The 14,802-nt window shown below is 55.6% G+C and overlaps 2 protein-coding genes across 2 annotated transcripts; both read right to left on the minus strand.

The window, feature by feature from the left end:
• Window positions 1–1,769: 1,769 nt before the first annotated feature.
• On the minus strand, window positions 1,770–3,309 carry LOC127330233 (putative F-box protein At4g22180). Its single transcript, XM_051356515.2, has one exon. It carries the CDS (start codon window positions 3,231–3,233, stop codon window positions 2,391–2,393), a length of 843 nt encoding a protein of 280 aa, XP_051212475.1. The 5' UTR covers window positions 3,234–3,309; the 3' UTR covers window positions 1,770–2,390.
• Window positions 3,310–6,850: 3,541 nt separating this feature from the next.
• On the minus strand, window positions 6,851–10,658 carry LOC139835566 (uncharacterized). The gene is made up of 3 exons (XM_071825428.1): window positions 10,518–10,658; window positions 7,794–10,406; window positions 6,851–7,162 (listed from the first exon to the last, which is right to left on the minus strand). The coding sequence occupies exons 1-3, from the start codon at window positions 10,656–10,658 to the stop codon at window positions 6,851–6,853; spliced, it is 3,066 nt and encodes a 1,021-aa protein (XP_071681529.1).
• Window positions 10,659–14,802: the final 4,144 nt, after the last annotated feature.

Raw genomic sequence — 14,802 nt, forward strand, 5'->3', positions numbered from 1 at the left:
TGGCCTGTTCGCCAGTATAAAGGCCTGTGTCATCATATATCCTGCTTCCGGGGTTTTTGGGATAATGCTCCCTCTTGTGTCGATCGACATGAAAGACATGTCGAGGTTCTGGATCAAGTTCTCCCTATCAGCCTCAGGTATATTTTGCAGCCGAGATCTTGCTCTGTTTCGAGCTGCTCTGTGACTATCTCCGGAAGTCCCTGATTCTCGGCTCAACTCCGCCCTTCGCCTGCTTGACGCGGAAGCCGTGGCTTGCCTCCTATCCAGCTCAATTTTTTGTTTTTCACGCTCCCGCCTAGTACGGGCGACTCTATATTGATATGCCTGTAATTCTTCAGCTGTCGCTGTTACAGTCATTGGCTCTGTGCCATCAATGGCTCTTGCGACTCTATCCCACACTGTTTGTGGAAATTGCACCATCTCCCGTGTTTCAGGTCTAATATATTTGGTTCCCAAACCTCGCGTAAGATCCGCGGGGTCGACATACGGATTTCCTGCGTCATCGAATTTTTCTGACGTCTCCTCTTGTGGGCGACTTGTATCTCCTATTGCATAGATTTGGTGATACTTTGAACTTTGATCTTTGTCGGGATTAGTGACACCGTCATATAGATCGGTGAAGACCTCTCCAACAATAGTGGATCTGTCGATGAAGTTGAAGCTGTCGATGCTGTCCGAGTCGCTGCTTTTATTTGAGTCCGCAAACGACCCAACGGATATGTTGCTGAAGATCTTGACGAGTTCGTCGCTTGATGCAAGCTTGGTGGAGATTGCCGACGAAATATCTTCCTCATCAGACTCGAACGATGAAGCCGATCCCGCTGAATCGGAACCAGCTGCACCCGATCTCGCCGAATCCGATCTTGCGAGACGATGAGATCCTTCCTTCCCGACGCGGAAGTGGAACTTTCCGAACGCCATGTCCATGGGCTCTTCCAGGTACGCATATGCATCCATACGGGAGGGTGGGTGAGGAACAAAATCGACTAGAGTGGTTTCGATCTGTTTACCTCGATTCATCGTGTTGCTTGCTACCGAAGATGTTGATGATGTCGAACGTGCCATCGAGACCAGAACCTTGTCGCCTCTAATTCCCACAGACGGCGCCAATTGATAAGGGATTAACTTATCAATGCCCACGGGCTGTAGACTAGGGTTTAGTTGGAAGTAGAGGACAAGTAGATCTCGAAGGTTTCAGCCGGAAAAGTACTCGACTGCTATGAAAAACTAGGGTTGCGTGAAACAATGAGTCGATCCTTTCTTTGTCCCTCGACTCCCCCTTATATAGGAGGCGGAGCAGAGGGTTTCGTCATGTACAAGTTACAGAGTCCGGGAGGGTTTCTGAACCGTCCCGTAATAATTACAAGTCGATATTCCTAATACAATTCTATCTTTCCAAACTATGTAAAACTTCGGGTCGTGGGCCTCCAGTAAACCCCGGGTACCTTCTTCGGCAGGCCCATTGGGGATGCCTATGTCAGATGGCACTACAAAATTTAACTAAAAAATGCCATTAACTCTCTCGATGAAATGTCAACTTGCCCAGCATGTATGTTTTACTTGTGCAAAATTACTAGATGTCTTGAGAATACAAGACAATAATCTACAGTTCTACACGTACTGTAAGCAATTAGTATACAGAGATTTATTGTTAACAACAACACCAAAAAGATTATAAATTTATAAGATTACAAAATAAGGGCAAAACAACCCCGTTGTGTCATATTATTCAAGCAGAAGAAAACAGATTCACAATTTAGAGCACCAACTTCTCAGGTAGGCTGATATAATAGTAATACAAAAGAAAATGTAAGCGGCTCGCAGGAACGATGGGTAACAAAATTGTAAACTCGAAGCTGGTGTCGGGTACGGTGGAACTTTTGTTGGCCACAATTCAGTAAGTGCGGGTGTTACCCATATGGGAGGAGGCCAGTTGGACCAAAGCTGAGGAGATACAAGTTCCTTTCTACTGTTATTTTCCAAGTCAAACACTCCAATATCACGACGGTTATTCTTGTGACCAAAAAGATACATCTCATTATCATCTGTAAAGTAGACACAATTTGCCTTCAACTGTGGATATTCTTCAGCACTGAGACAAAGTGATTAGCTAAGCCAAGAACCAAGACATGATCATCCAAGCTAGTTAATTTCAAGAGCTTTTCAGCTGTAGTGTCAACTTTAAATATATCGATCTTCACAGTATGTTTTTCATAGGCTGCGTCGTCCACATTTCCACCATACCCATTTTCAGCTTCCAATCTCCAAACTTGCAGCAGATCACCACAAGGAGCCTGAACAATGTAAATATTTTCACAAATATAATCTTTTGCTATGTCCACAATTAACTTTTCTGTGACAATATGGCCTCTGAGATTAAAGGCAAAAATTTATCCTTGTCCAGCCACAGCATATAAAAGATCATCCTTGTAGACACAGTCATGAAAATATCTATCTGGTGGCAGACAGGTCCACTTGCTATCCCCTAACCAAGCAAATGAAAGCTGGCCACGTGGACTGTGGATGAGCACCACGATATAACGTTTTGCAGATGTATCATAAAATACAAATGCCTTGCGGTGGAGGTACCTCCGTAGTTCATCAAGAGCAAAGGTCCTAGGTGGGCGTGTGGCACGATTCCAGAAATTATACTTGTACACGGCACCCGTTTCATCGAGAATGGGTGCTACCGACTGGAGGGTGATCACGGATGGAAGAGCAATCTGTTCCATGGTAATAGGATTGAGAAGGTGCATCTCAGACCTATCATCAGCAGTAACCAGCCAGCCATTTGAGGACCCAATCAGATATCTACTGTGGATAGGCGGCCCCGAGAGAGTTAACTTGTATGACCTCTTCTCCACAAGGCTGTAGAGGCGTGCATCGCTCTCACAGGTGTACAGCAGGCACGGCGTTTGGGACTGTTTGTACTGCCCAAGGTTGCATAGACTGGTATATGCGGAGCACCAGGAGGGGCAGACAGAGCCAGCACGTGCAAGATCAGGGATCTCCAAAAGGGCAAATATATCCATAAGTATGTCATGTGGCAGCTCTGGTAATATATCCTCCATCAGTGCTGGATCAATGCTGAATTTCTTGTGTAAATTAGGAGGGAGACAAATCAGCTTAGGTAAAGCCCGGAAGAGTAGAGCGGGCAGATTTCTCGGTTGTACAGACAGGTTCAGAAATCGCTTCACTGTGGCTTTGCAACATCCCTCCATTGGAGGAATCATAGAAGATGAATCGCTTCACCGTGGCTTCACCGAACTCGCTGACTTTTCTGAAGATGACTTGTTTTTGCAGACAATTGGAAAGCTGCAACTATTTTTTTTTTGATGGTCACCGGGGGGGGGGGGGGGGGGGGACAAAGTCCCCACCTGAATTTTTGTATATATTGCTTGGCCCCAAGGCCATAAGAGTTAGTACAGGGGAGTTTTTTTTCAGACGAAGGAGGTACAGGGGAAAGAGTACATCAGATAGAGGCGATGTTCTCTGTTAGGCAGCCAAGCCAAGCTGCCTCGGCGAGTTCTTGATCTCCAGGTAGTCTAGCTCGCCAGAAACGAGCCTCACTCCGACAGAGATGTAGCAGCAGCGGGAGGCAGGGTTGCTGCTCACGGAAGACGACGGCATTCCTATGTTTCCACAGGTTCCACAAGCACAGCAGGGTGAACGTCGAGGCAGAGTCCGGAGGCACCGCAGCATGAGCGGCGTACCCGTGGAGGAGCTTGACATCAGCAGCGTCGGGGAACTGAAAGCCCACAGCACCCCAGAAGCGGCGCGCGAAGGGGCACTCGAAGAAGATGTGGTTCGCCGTCTCCAGAGGAGCATGGCAAACGGGGCAGCCGGCTTCAGCGAACGCCAGGATGTTCTTGTGCAGCAGCGACGCCCGTGACTGCACCCGGCCTTTGGACAGCAACCAGGCGAAGAACCGCACCTTGGAGGGCGCAAAGTTCTTCCACACAAAGTCGTGGGCCGGGTCGTCGACGCCGCCCCAGGTGCGCAGCCGGTACAACGCCGAGGCATCCAGGCCACCAGCCCTCTTGCGGCAGCGCACCAGCTCGCGCGTGTCGGTCGCCTCCGAGAGCGCGACCTCACCCACCAGGGCGAGGAGGGCCGGAAGCAGGCGCTCGGCAGCAGCGGTCAGCCTCGGGACCAGTGACTGACGAACGCCAACGGCGATCACGGAGCTGACTGTGGCGCCACGACGCAGAGCATGCGAGAGGAGGATGGGCCACCGGCTGCCAATGGCCTCCCCACCGATCCAGTTGTCCAACCAGAACAGCACCCGCTGCCCGTCTCCCACCTTGGCCACCGAGATGCTCCGGTATAGGGGCATGAGCGCCTGGAGGTGCTTCCAATGCTGGCCGGGAACAACGTGGCCAGCAGCCGCACTCCAAGCCCAGCGGGGCCACGGGGCGAGGACATCGGAGTGAAGACGGTGCACAAGCTTGAGCTGTAGGCACTCATTCTTCGTGGCGAGGCACTTGATCCCAAGGCCACCTTCCCTCTTGGGGCGGCACACCGCGTCCCAGGCGACGAGGCATTTGGCACCGGTCGCGCGCCCCGGCACGTTCCAGAGGAAAGCCCGGCGGAGCGCGTCAATGGCGCAGAGCAAGGCGGGCGGCAGGTCGAGGGCCCCATGGCAAAGGTGGGGAGGGCATCGAGCACGGCGTTGAGCAGCACCACCCGCCCACCACTAGAGAGCAGCAGAGCACACCAACCGGATAGGTACTTGTCTACTTTGGCAATCAAAGGCGCGAAGTGGAGCATGGTGAGCTTTTCGCAGGACAGGGGCAAGCCAAGATAAGTCTGAGGAAAACCTTCGACCCGACAGCCGAGAGCAGCTTGGATCTCCAACAAAGCAGCCTCAGGGACATGCATAGGGACCAGGGTGCTTTTGTGGAAGTTGATCGTCAAACCAGTCGCATCCGCAAACTGATCCAGCAGCTCCTTGAGCCGCACCGCAGCAGGCAGGTTAGCACGCATAATGATGAGAGTGTCGTCGGCATACTGTAGAACCTGACAGGGAGCACCATCAACGATTGGGTGGCATAAGAGTGGGTCCTGCCGGATAAGCTGCTGCAGCACATCCGCAACCAGCAAGAAAAGGTATGGAGATAGCGGGTCGCCCTGCCTTAGGCCTCGCTTGCAGTCAATCCATGGCCCGGGGACACCATTTAGCAAAATAGCAGACTTGGAGGTGGCCAGGATCATGTCCATCCAATCACACCAGACTGGGGAAAAACCACGCGCCAACATAATCGCGCGGAGACTCTTCCAATCAATTGAATCGAAAGCCTTAGAGAAATCCAGCTTGAGGACCAGAGAGGGAGCAAAACGCTTGAAGCAGCACTGGACCAGCTCCGTAGCAAAAACAAAGTTTTCAGAGATGCTTCTTCCGGACAGAAAACCCGACTGATTTTCATCCACAAGCGATCCAATCTGAGCTTGGAGCCTACTGGTAAGAGCCTTGCAAACCGTCTTGATGGAGGAGTTTCGCAGCGAGACAGGTCTGAAGGACCTAGGTGCAAGGATACCATCAGCCTTGGGCAGCAACACCACATGCGCACGATTGATCGCGCCCAGGTTTGCGTTCCGAGCATGGACGGCGCCAAACAGACGCAGCATACCAGTTTGAATCGTGGGCCACGCAACTTTTGTTAGATGGCACAGAGGCCTGGTTTATGCGCTACTTATAGGGTGGCCGAAGACCTGAGTCCTAATTTGATTAGGTGACGCACAGCAATTCGAATCGGAATCTGATCAAAAATTGGACTCATGAACAAACTGAATTGAACTTTTATTTCTGCAAGAATTCGGAGTTACCCTCTATTTGCTTCTCCGAATTCTCTCAAAGCAAAGGCGGGGCAGAGCACTGACTGGTGGCAGGTGACACGAGGAACAGCAGCTGCCCGTCCGGCTGATCCTGGCGCGGGGATGAATCTGCTCCAAGACGAGGGGCAAGTCCGACCTGGAGGCTTCGCGTTGTGGACGCAGGAGTGGGGGCAAGACCCAAGAGTCTGGGAGTGGCGGCGGCGGCGGCGGCGGCGGCGAGAGGCTGGAGTGGCGGCGGCGGCGAGAGGCTGGGAGTGGTGGCGCTCGGATGCCCACGTACTCCCTCCTCGCAAATTTGATCAAGTTAGTTATAAAAATTATATCATTAGAAGTTTAGATATTCTATACTCTAATAATAATTTTTTTATTATATAATTTAAATTATATCGGTTAAATTGATAATCTAGATATGAGGAAGACTAGTAAACTGAGACAGAATGGAGTACGTTCTATTTTATTGTTAGAGCATGTCTAGCACTGTAAAAGGGCTAAACCCGTATAATAACCGTGGTTAAGGGGATTTCAACATGTAAACGCTATTTAGTAGTACACGTAAAATGACTGGCTCGTAATTTTTTTTCCCAGTTCCGGCCCAGTTCGCCTCGCGAGTCTGTACTTGTTCCGGATAGGAGGCAGAACTAGACGCGACCTGAACTACTCCCCACCCTAGCGCACGAGGGAATTTCACCCTTCCCACCTCCCGCCTCCGCCGATGTCGCCCCGATCTGCACGCACCAACCCTCTCCGGCGTCAACGCGGCCGGATCTCGTTGCCATGGACCACAGCCAGACCGCGCCGATCGCTCACGTCGCACCACCGGCGTCGATGGTGTTCGACGTCCCTGTGACCGCTGCTTCCATCTCCGCCACCACGCCAAACACGGGCGAGGCATGATCTCCGACACCATGTCGGCGAAGAGGAAGCGGGGGAGCATCAACACCTTGTCCCGAGCACCAGCGGGCACCCCGGTAGCCCCGGCAGCGACCCTCGCCGTGCCGGCGAAGGGCCACACAACCTACACCAAACCAAAGTCCGCGGGGCCGAGGGCAGCTCCGCTGGTCAAGGCGAAGAAGCCGTGGCCCTTGTCGGCCTCGTCGCCCTGCCGTCCAAGACCGCGGCCCCTCCTCCCGTCGCTCCGTCTCCGCCGCCCATGACCTCCGCCGACGCCGAAAGGGCAGTCGGGGATGCGCCCACGGAGGAATTCATGAACGTCCTCAACGGTTCCGTCGTGGTCGTTGATAATTGCATCCCTCCGTTCGACGAACCGGTCCACATCGAGGAGATTCCCGATGAAGAGGCCGAGGAGGATGATGAAGCCGACGTAAAACTATGAATTATGCATCAAATTTGACTGTATTCATCGTGATTGTGTATATCGTTGTGCTCAATTTCTGTTTTAAGTTTCCAGTTTGGTGGTTGCGCACAGCAGTATCAGTAACCCATACTGGTACTGCTGTGCGCCGGGAGTTTTCAGTCCGTAAAAGACATTTTCAGTGCCCTGTACTCGCATTTTACGGGTTGGCTTGTTTACATTCACTGTTAGACATGCTCTTAGGCATGGGAGAGAGGCGGCAACGGGACAAGGATGGTGTTGGTTCATGTTTGCCCAACGACAGGACGAGGGCGCCGACTACTTTTTTTTTTAGAACATGGCACTTTATCGATCAGAAAGCATCAATACAAAAGAGTCTTCCCAATACAATTGGGAGCAAAATCATAAATAAAGCCTAAGCTAAAAACATCACAAGTTTTAGCAAGAATGTGTGCCGCCTCGTTGAGAAAACGTCTAACATGTCGAAAGGAGATTGAAGGGAAAGTCACTACCAGACACTTTTTTTTTCGAGAACTCGCAGGAGATTTGCGTGTCATTTCATTTAGATAGAAGGGTACAATACAACTGACGACGCGGGCAAAACCCCGCCCACCAACGACCACCTAAGATGGCCGAGCCCTTATACAACACCTCTACCAGACCCACCCCTACCAGCACACCATAATCGCCAATCCTGAAGCGCCGCCTCGAGGACCTGACCAACGGTGGAAGCCGTGCCCTCAAAAACCCTAGCATTCCGCTCAACCCAGAAGCATCTCAAGAGAAGCATGACAGCGTTGAGGACTCTAGCATCCTTGCGAGACAGACGATCGGCCGAGTGAGGCCACCAGAAGGAGAGCTCACTATCCGGGCCTGGCAACGGGATAGCCACCCGAGAGCGCCGAGCAAAACCATCCCATACAGCCCGGGCGAAGAAGCACTGCACGGCGAGATGATTTGCCGTCTCGGCCTGAACCAACGGACAGAGGACGTGCGACGGGAGGCCGCGCCGCAGGCGCCTGTCAGTCGTCCAGCATCTTCCCCTGAGCGATAGCCATGCATGGAAGCGGAATTTGAAAGGCGCGAATGAATTCCACACATGCTTGGCTCCGGGGAGGGTTGTGGTTCCATGGAAGAAAACACGGTACGCTAATCGAGTCGTGAAGCGACCATCGTCTGTCCACTTCCAGCGGAACGAGTCTTCACCGCCATGCATGGGCACCGCGGCCACCGCTTGCCATAGCCGAAGGTATTGCAACACAACCTGGACGGACAGGCCCCCAACGATTTCCAAAGCCCGGGCATTCAGTCGAAGAACGTCGTCGACCGTGCGAGTCTTGACGATGCCCGGCCTAATGAGCTTAAGCACTACCGGTGCAATGGCCGCCGCGGACAGGCCATTGATCCACGGATCCTCCCAAAATAGCAGCCGATCGCCAGTGCCGACAGAGATGGTAACTGACGCATTGAATAACGCGAGCGCATCCGGTCGAACAGCAAACCGAAATCCCGCCCATGACTTGGAAGAATCTGTTCGTTGCAGCCACATCCAACGAGCCCGCAACGCCGCGTGCATCCAGCGGAGATTAGGAAACCCCAACCAACCCAAATGCTTGGGCACACAAACCGTAACCCATGCGACGAGACAGTTTCGACCATGGGCCTCGTTCTTCCCTGCCCAAAGAAAACCTCGGCGCAACTTATCCACAGCCTGCAAGAACCAAGGCTCCACGTCGAGCGCCATGAGCTGGTAAACAACAGAGGCTGCCATGAGCACCCTCACATAAGCAACACGGTCGTCCCGCGACATTAAGCGAGCCTTCCAGAAAGCGAGTTTATTCGCCAGCTTGTCCAAGATAGGCTGAAGCTGAGCCTTAGAGGGCTTGCGAAGGGACAACGGGAGGCCCAGATACTTTTGTGGCAGGTCCTTGAACTGACATCCCACGAAAGAAGTGACGGCATGCCTTAGATCATCATTGCAACGGATCGGGGCGGCCGAGCTCTTGAGAAAGTTGACATAAAGTCCAGACGCTGCCCCAAAACACGCAAGGATCTCACGGACCGCGACCAGCTCAGCCTCCTCTGGCCTAGCAAATACCACAATGTCATCCGCGTACAGCAAGACACGGTGCTTCAGGCCGTCCACCGCGAGGTCTACCAGCACTCCAACCCTCTCCGCTGCACGGAACATGGCATCAAGCACGTCCATGAGCAGCACAAACAACAGCGGGGATAACGGATCACCCTGGCGCAAGCCGCGGCCATGTCTGAATGCCGATCCAGCGCACCCGTTGACAAGGACCTGCGTGCTCGCCGAACTCAGCAGCAGGATCAACCAACTGATCCACCGGTGTCCAAAACCTCGCTGGCGCAGGACGCTGAGGAGAAAAGGCCAAGACACGCTATTGAACGTGCGTGCCACGTCCAATTTTAGCAGCAAGGCCGGGACCTTCTTACGATGGAGCAGCCACGCAGACTGATGCACCAAGACGAAGTTGTCTTGGATACACCTGCCCCAAATGATCGCGCTTTGATTTGCGCTAACGAGCTCCCCCATCCACGAAGCTAGACGCAACGCCATGATCTTGGTGACAAGCTTCGCGAAACTATGCACCAGACTAATTGGCTGAAACTGCCTGATGTCAGCAGCGTCCTCGGCCTTGGGCTTCAGCGTGATGAACGTCGAATTTAGCCGGTGGAGAGAGCGAGCTGCGACGCCAAATTCCACCTGCACTGCACCGATGACATCCGCCTTGATAACTGCCCAACAGGCGCGGAAGAATTCCCAGGTTAGCCCATCGGGGCCCGTAGACTTATTAGACGGCATTGCCTTGACCGCCCACCAGATCTCGTCGGCAGAGAAGGGCGCGTCCATGCTCGACAGATCAACGGGGTGCAATCCAATGGCTGGTAAGGACAAGTCATGCTCCCTGGGCTGCGGCTGGCCCAACAGATCCTCATAGAACGCCGTGGCCAGCGCTTCCTTCTCGGATTGATCAACTTCGCCCCGCTCACCGTCACGGAGCATATCGATATGGTTGCGACGCCGGCGCTTGGAGGCCTGGATACGGAAGAACTGCGTCGAAGCACCGACATCCTTGACACCCTCCACCCGCGCGATGGCAATGGTCCTCTCCAAGGATGCCAACCCCATCACACGCTGTTTGAGCCCACGCCGGAGGGAGAGCTCCAACCGACCGAGATGCTGAAGTTCCTGGGCTTTGTCGAGCTGCAGGATGACCTCGTTGGCCACCAACAGCTAGTCACGAATATTTCTGACACATAGCACTCTCCAACACTGTAAGTCCCGCGCCACCCGGCGCAGCTTAATGTCAAGCCGTTCAAGCGCATCCAGTCGCGGCGAAACTACGCGACCCCACGAGGCCGCGACAACGTCCTGGAAGCCCTGGAGCTTGACCCAATAGCTGTCGAACCTGAAGCGCCTACCACCAGGGATATCCACCACGGAACGCAAGAGCAACGGTGCATGATCCGACAGGGAGGAGGACATCGCAGAGAGAGAGGCCGAAGGGTGCATGGTGTCCCACTCCACTAAACAAAACCACCGATCGATCCTCTCCAAAGTGGGGGAATCGCGCTCGTTGCTCCACGTAAAACGTCGCCCAAGGAGGTGGGTTCCTTAAGCTCCAAGTCATTGACGACGCGGCGAAATGCAGCCATAGAATGACGATTCACGCGGGAATTGTTCTTGTCCCTAGCCTCCAAGATCAAGTTGAAGTCGCCGGCCACTGCCCACGGCCCTCCAAGAGCGACGCGCAACAGCCGCAGCTCGTCGAGGAAGGCTGGCTTGAGAGGAGCTGTGCTCGGCCCATAGACAGCCGATAACCACCATGGCTCGCCTCATGGTTCGCACAGCTGGATGGAAACGGAGAAACGATCCACCCGCTGAGCCAGAACGCGGACATCCTCAGACTTCCAAGCCACGACCACTCCCCCGGCAGAACCAAGAGCAGGCAAGTACGCGAACCCGTCAAAGCCGGGTCCAAAGCACTCAACTATGACATATGGAGTTACAACATCGAGCTTAGATTCTGACACGCACACCACAGACGCTCTAGCATCCGTCACAGCAATCCTACTCTAGCATCCGTCACAGCAATCCTAGCCGCCGTTCTACGTGCGCGGGAGTTTAAACCACGCACCTTCCACACTACGAAACTAACACATTTGAGATGAGCATCCATTGATCAGGCCCACCAACTCCACAGCAGCAAAGCATGCTAAATAGCCGCCTCATCCACAAGCTCGTTGTCGCCACCGGCGCCGCAATCTAGGCCGAACAGCGACGCAATGGCGGAGACTTGCAAAGGCCCCAATGGCGAGGCGAAGATCGCAGCATACTCCTCAAGCTGTGAGGCCAAGAGCTGCTCCTCGGCTCGGCACACCCCCAACTTGTGCATGAGAATACGTTGTGCCCTTTGACAGCGGAGACACCGGTGCCCTTGGCCGCAAGCCGTCGACAACGCCTCGCCAAGGGACGCACAACCTGAAACAACCTCCTCCTAACCACCAACGGATCTGGCAGAGGAAGTAGCGGATCGTCAATACGCTGCCTGAACTGGCTAAGCAACGTGTTGAGTAACATATTGTATAGGCGTAGGTCCCCGTGTTTTCTCAGGGTTGTACCTGTAATTGTACATGCGTCCGCCTATATATACATGAGCAGCCGGCCCTATTGGTGCTGTGCAATCTCCAATAACCTTTCTACATGGTATCAGAGACCCTTCGGGTCCTGCCCTAGCCGCCGCCCTCCTCTTCCCTTGGGGCGCCGCCGGCCACCCCCTCCCAACCCTAGCCGCCGCCCCCTCCTCCTCCCCAGGGCGCCGCCGGCCACCACCTCCATCCACCCTAGCCGCCGCCCCCTCCTCTCTAGGGCGCTGCCGGCCCCCACCACTCCCAACCCGAGCCGCCGCCCTTCTCATCTAGGGCGCCGCCGGCCCTCACCACCACCACCGCTTCCGCCATGGAGCGCTTCGACTCCTCCGGCTCCGGCTTCTCCTCCGGCTCCGGCAGCAGCAACCCCTTCGCCGGCCCCTCCTTCGCCGTCATCCGCGACATCCCCATCGCCGAGCGCGTGCCGCTGAAGCTCTCCACCACCGTTGCCAACTTCTTCCCGTGGAAGACGTACTTTGGGCTGCTCTTCCGCGAGTATGATCTCCTTGATCACGTCGACGGCACCATCGACCTCATCGCCATGCCGCATGACCCCGAGTGGCTCGCCATCGACGCCACCATCATCCGCTGGTTCTACCAGACCGTCTCCAACGACATCTTTCGCACCGTCGTCCGCGGCGACGACTCCGCCCACACGGTCCGGGCTAAGATCACCGGCCTCTTCACCGACAACAAAATCCAGCGGGTCACATTCCTCCAGCAGGAATTCTTCGGCACCCACCAGAACGACTTGTCTCTCGATGACTACGCCCTCAAGCTGAAGAGTCTCTCCGATGAGCTCCGTGACTTGGAGTTCCCGATCGATGACAAGATCATGCTCTCCACCCTGCCGGCGGGTCTCGGCGAGGATCTCAGCAACGCCGCTTCCAACCTCACGCTTCTCACCACGCCCACCTTCGAGCAGGCCGTGGCCTACCTGCGCCTCGAGGAGCGCCGCCTCAAGCATCTCCGGGCTCGGGCGGCCCACACAGCCTTCGCCGCTGGCTTCTCCCGCGGTGCTCAGACTCCCGCGCCCCCGCGCCTCGCCCCATGGGTCCGCCGCCGGGTTTCCCCGCCGCCGGCCTGCCGCCCGGTCAGACCGGACCGTGGACCGGCCAGTCCGGTCACCAGGCCGGCCAGACCGGCCCCTGGACTGGGCATGCCGGCGCCCAGGCCGGCCAGACCGGCCCCTGGACCGGGCAGCCGGCTCCTCCTGGCGGTAGCCGCCGCGGCCGTCGCCACCGTGGCGGTGGCAACGGTGGTGGCAACGGTGGCGCCAATGCCTCCGCTCCCGCGCCTCGTCCCCCGCAGTACACCGCCCCTCCGCCATGGACTGCCGGTCACAACCCGTGGACCGGGGTTGTTCACGCCTACTCCATGCCCGTGCCGCGCGCCCCTACCCGGGTATCATGGGGCCGCGTCCAGCCTCTCACCAGGCGTTCTACGCGGCGCCCCAGCCTGCCCCGGCTTACGCCGCCCCCCGGGCGCGACCCCGTGGGATCCCGTGCTCCTGACCGCCCTCCAGAGCGCCCCCTCTGCTGGGGCGTATGGTGGCGGTGGCGACTGGCTCATGGACACCGGCTCTTCCGCGCATATGGCTGCGCACCCCGGTAACCTCTCATTTTCCACACCCGCTTCTACTTCTTCTCGCATCATCGTTGGCAACGGTCATGCTCTTCCTATTACTCACACTAGTTCTGTCTCTTTTCCTTCCACTTCCACTCCTCTCTCTCTCTCCACAATGTTCTTGTTTCTCCTGACTTGATTAAAAATCTTGTTTCTGTTAAGTCTTTCTGTCGTGATAACCCTGTGACTGTGGAATTTGACGCTTTTGGTTTCTCTGTCAAGGATGGTCGTACCCGGATGCTCCTCCACCGATGTGACAGCCCCGGCGATCTCTACCCCGTTGGCGCGGCCTCCACCACCACCGGCCGCCCACTCGCCCTCTCCGCCGGTGTCGACCTTTGGCACGCCCGTCTTGGTCATCCTAGCTCCGCCACTCCGCGTCAAATAATGCAAGGCTTCTCCTTTACTTGTAATAAAATGGATGCCCACTCTTGTGAAGCATGTCGCCTAGGCAAACATGTTCGCCTTCCGTTTAGTTCGTCCTCCACAGTCGCGTCTTTTCCTTTTCAACTTATTCATAGTGATGTTTGGACCTCGCCGGTTCCGAGTAACTCTGGTTATAATTATTATCTTGTGATTCTTGATGATTACTCGCATTTTGTATGGACTTTTCCACTTCGTCGTAAGTCAGATGTTGCCACCACCCTCACCGCTTTCTTCGCCTTCGTCTCTACTCAGTTTGGTCGCCCCATTCACGCCTTACAAACCGACGACGGCAAGGAGTTCGACAACATCACCATTCGCTCCCTTCTCGCCACCCACGGCGCCATCTTCCGCCTCACGTGTCCATACACTTCTTCACAGAACGGCCGTGCCGAACGGATGCTTCGTACTCTCAACGACTGCGTCCGCACCCTTCTGTTCCATGCCTCCATGCCCCCGCGATTCTGGCCGGATGCCCTTGCCACGGCGACTCTCCTCGTCAACATCCGCCCGTGTCGTGTGCGTTGGTCCTACACGCCGCATCATCTCCTTTACGGTGCGCCACCCGCCTACGATGACCTTCGCATCTTCGGCTGCCGGTGTTATCCTAACACTGCTGCCACAGCCGCGCATAAGCTTGCGTCGCGCTCTCTCCCTTGTGTGTTTCTCGGCTACCCCGCCAACACCAAGGGCTACCGCTGTTACGACCCGGTCTCACATCGTGTCCTCACTTCCCGGCACGTGTACTTTGACGAGTTGGTTTTTCCGTTTCAGCAGGGACTCATGGCGACACCTCCGACGACGCCCCCGGCGCCCGCTGGCCCTCCTGCGGCCGCGCGCCGACGACTGACCGCGGTGGCCACCCCGGCGCCGGCCCCGCCCGGTCCTCGGCGTCCCCGTCGCCCGCGGCGGCCACGGCGCCCCGTCGCCCG

The sequence above is a fragment of the Lolium perenne genome, chromosome 2 (genome assembly GCF_019359855.2).
Source record: "Lolium perenne isolate Kyuss_39 chromosome 2, Kyuss_2.0, whole genome shotgun sequence".
NCBI lineage: Eukaryota > Viridiplantae > Streptophyta > Magnoliopsida > Poales > Poaceae > Lolium > Lolium perenne.

Coding starts and splice junctions, on each gene's coding strand:
- LOC127330233 (XM_051356515.2), bottom strand. CDS start 3,233: ATGATTCCTCCAATGGAGGGATGTTGCAAAGCCACAGTGAAGCGATTT.
- LOC139835566 (XM_071825428.1), bottom strand. CDS start 10,658: ATGTCCTCCTCCCTGTCGGATCATGCACCGTTGCTCTTGCGTTCCGTG. Junction 10,407..10,517: donor TCGCGGCCTCGTGGGGTCGC/GTAGTTTCGCCG, acceptor ATTCGTGACTAG/CTGTTGGTGGCCAACGAGGT. Junction 7,163..7,793: donor GTGGGTCTGGTAGAGGTGTT/GTATAAGGGCTC, acceptor CATAATTCATAG/TTTTACGTCGGCTTCATCAT.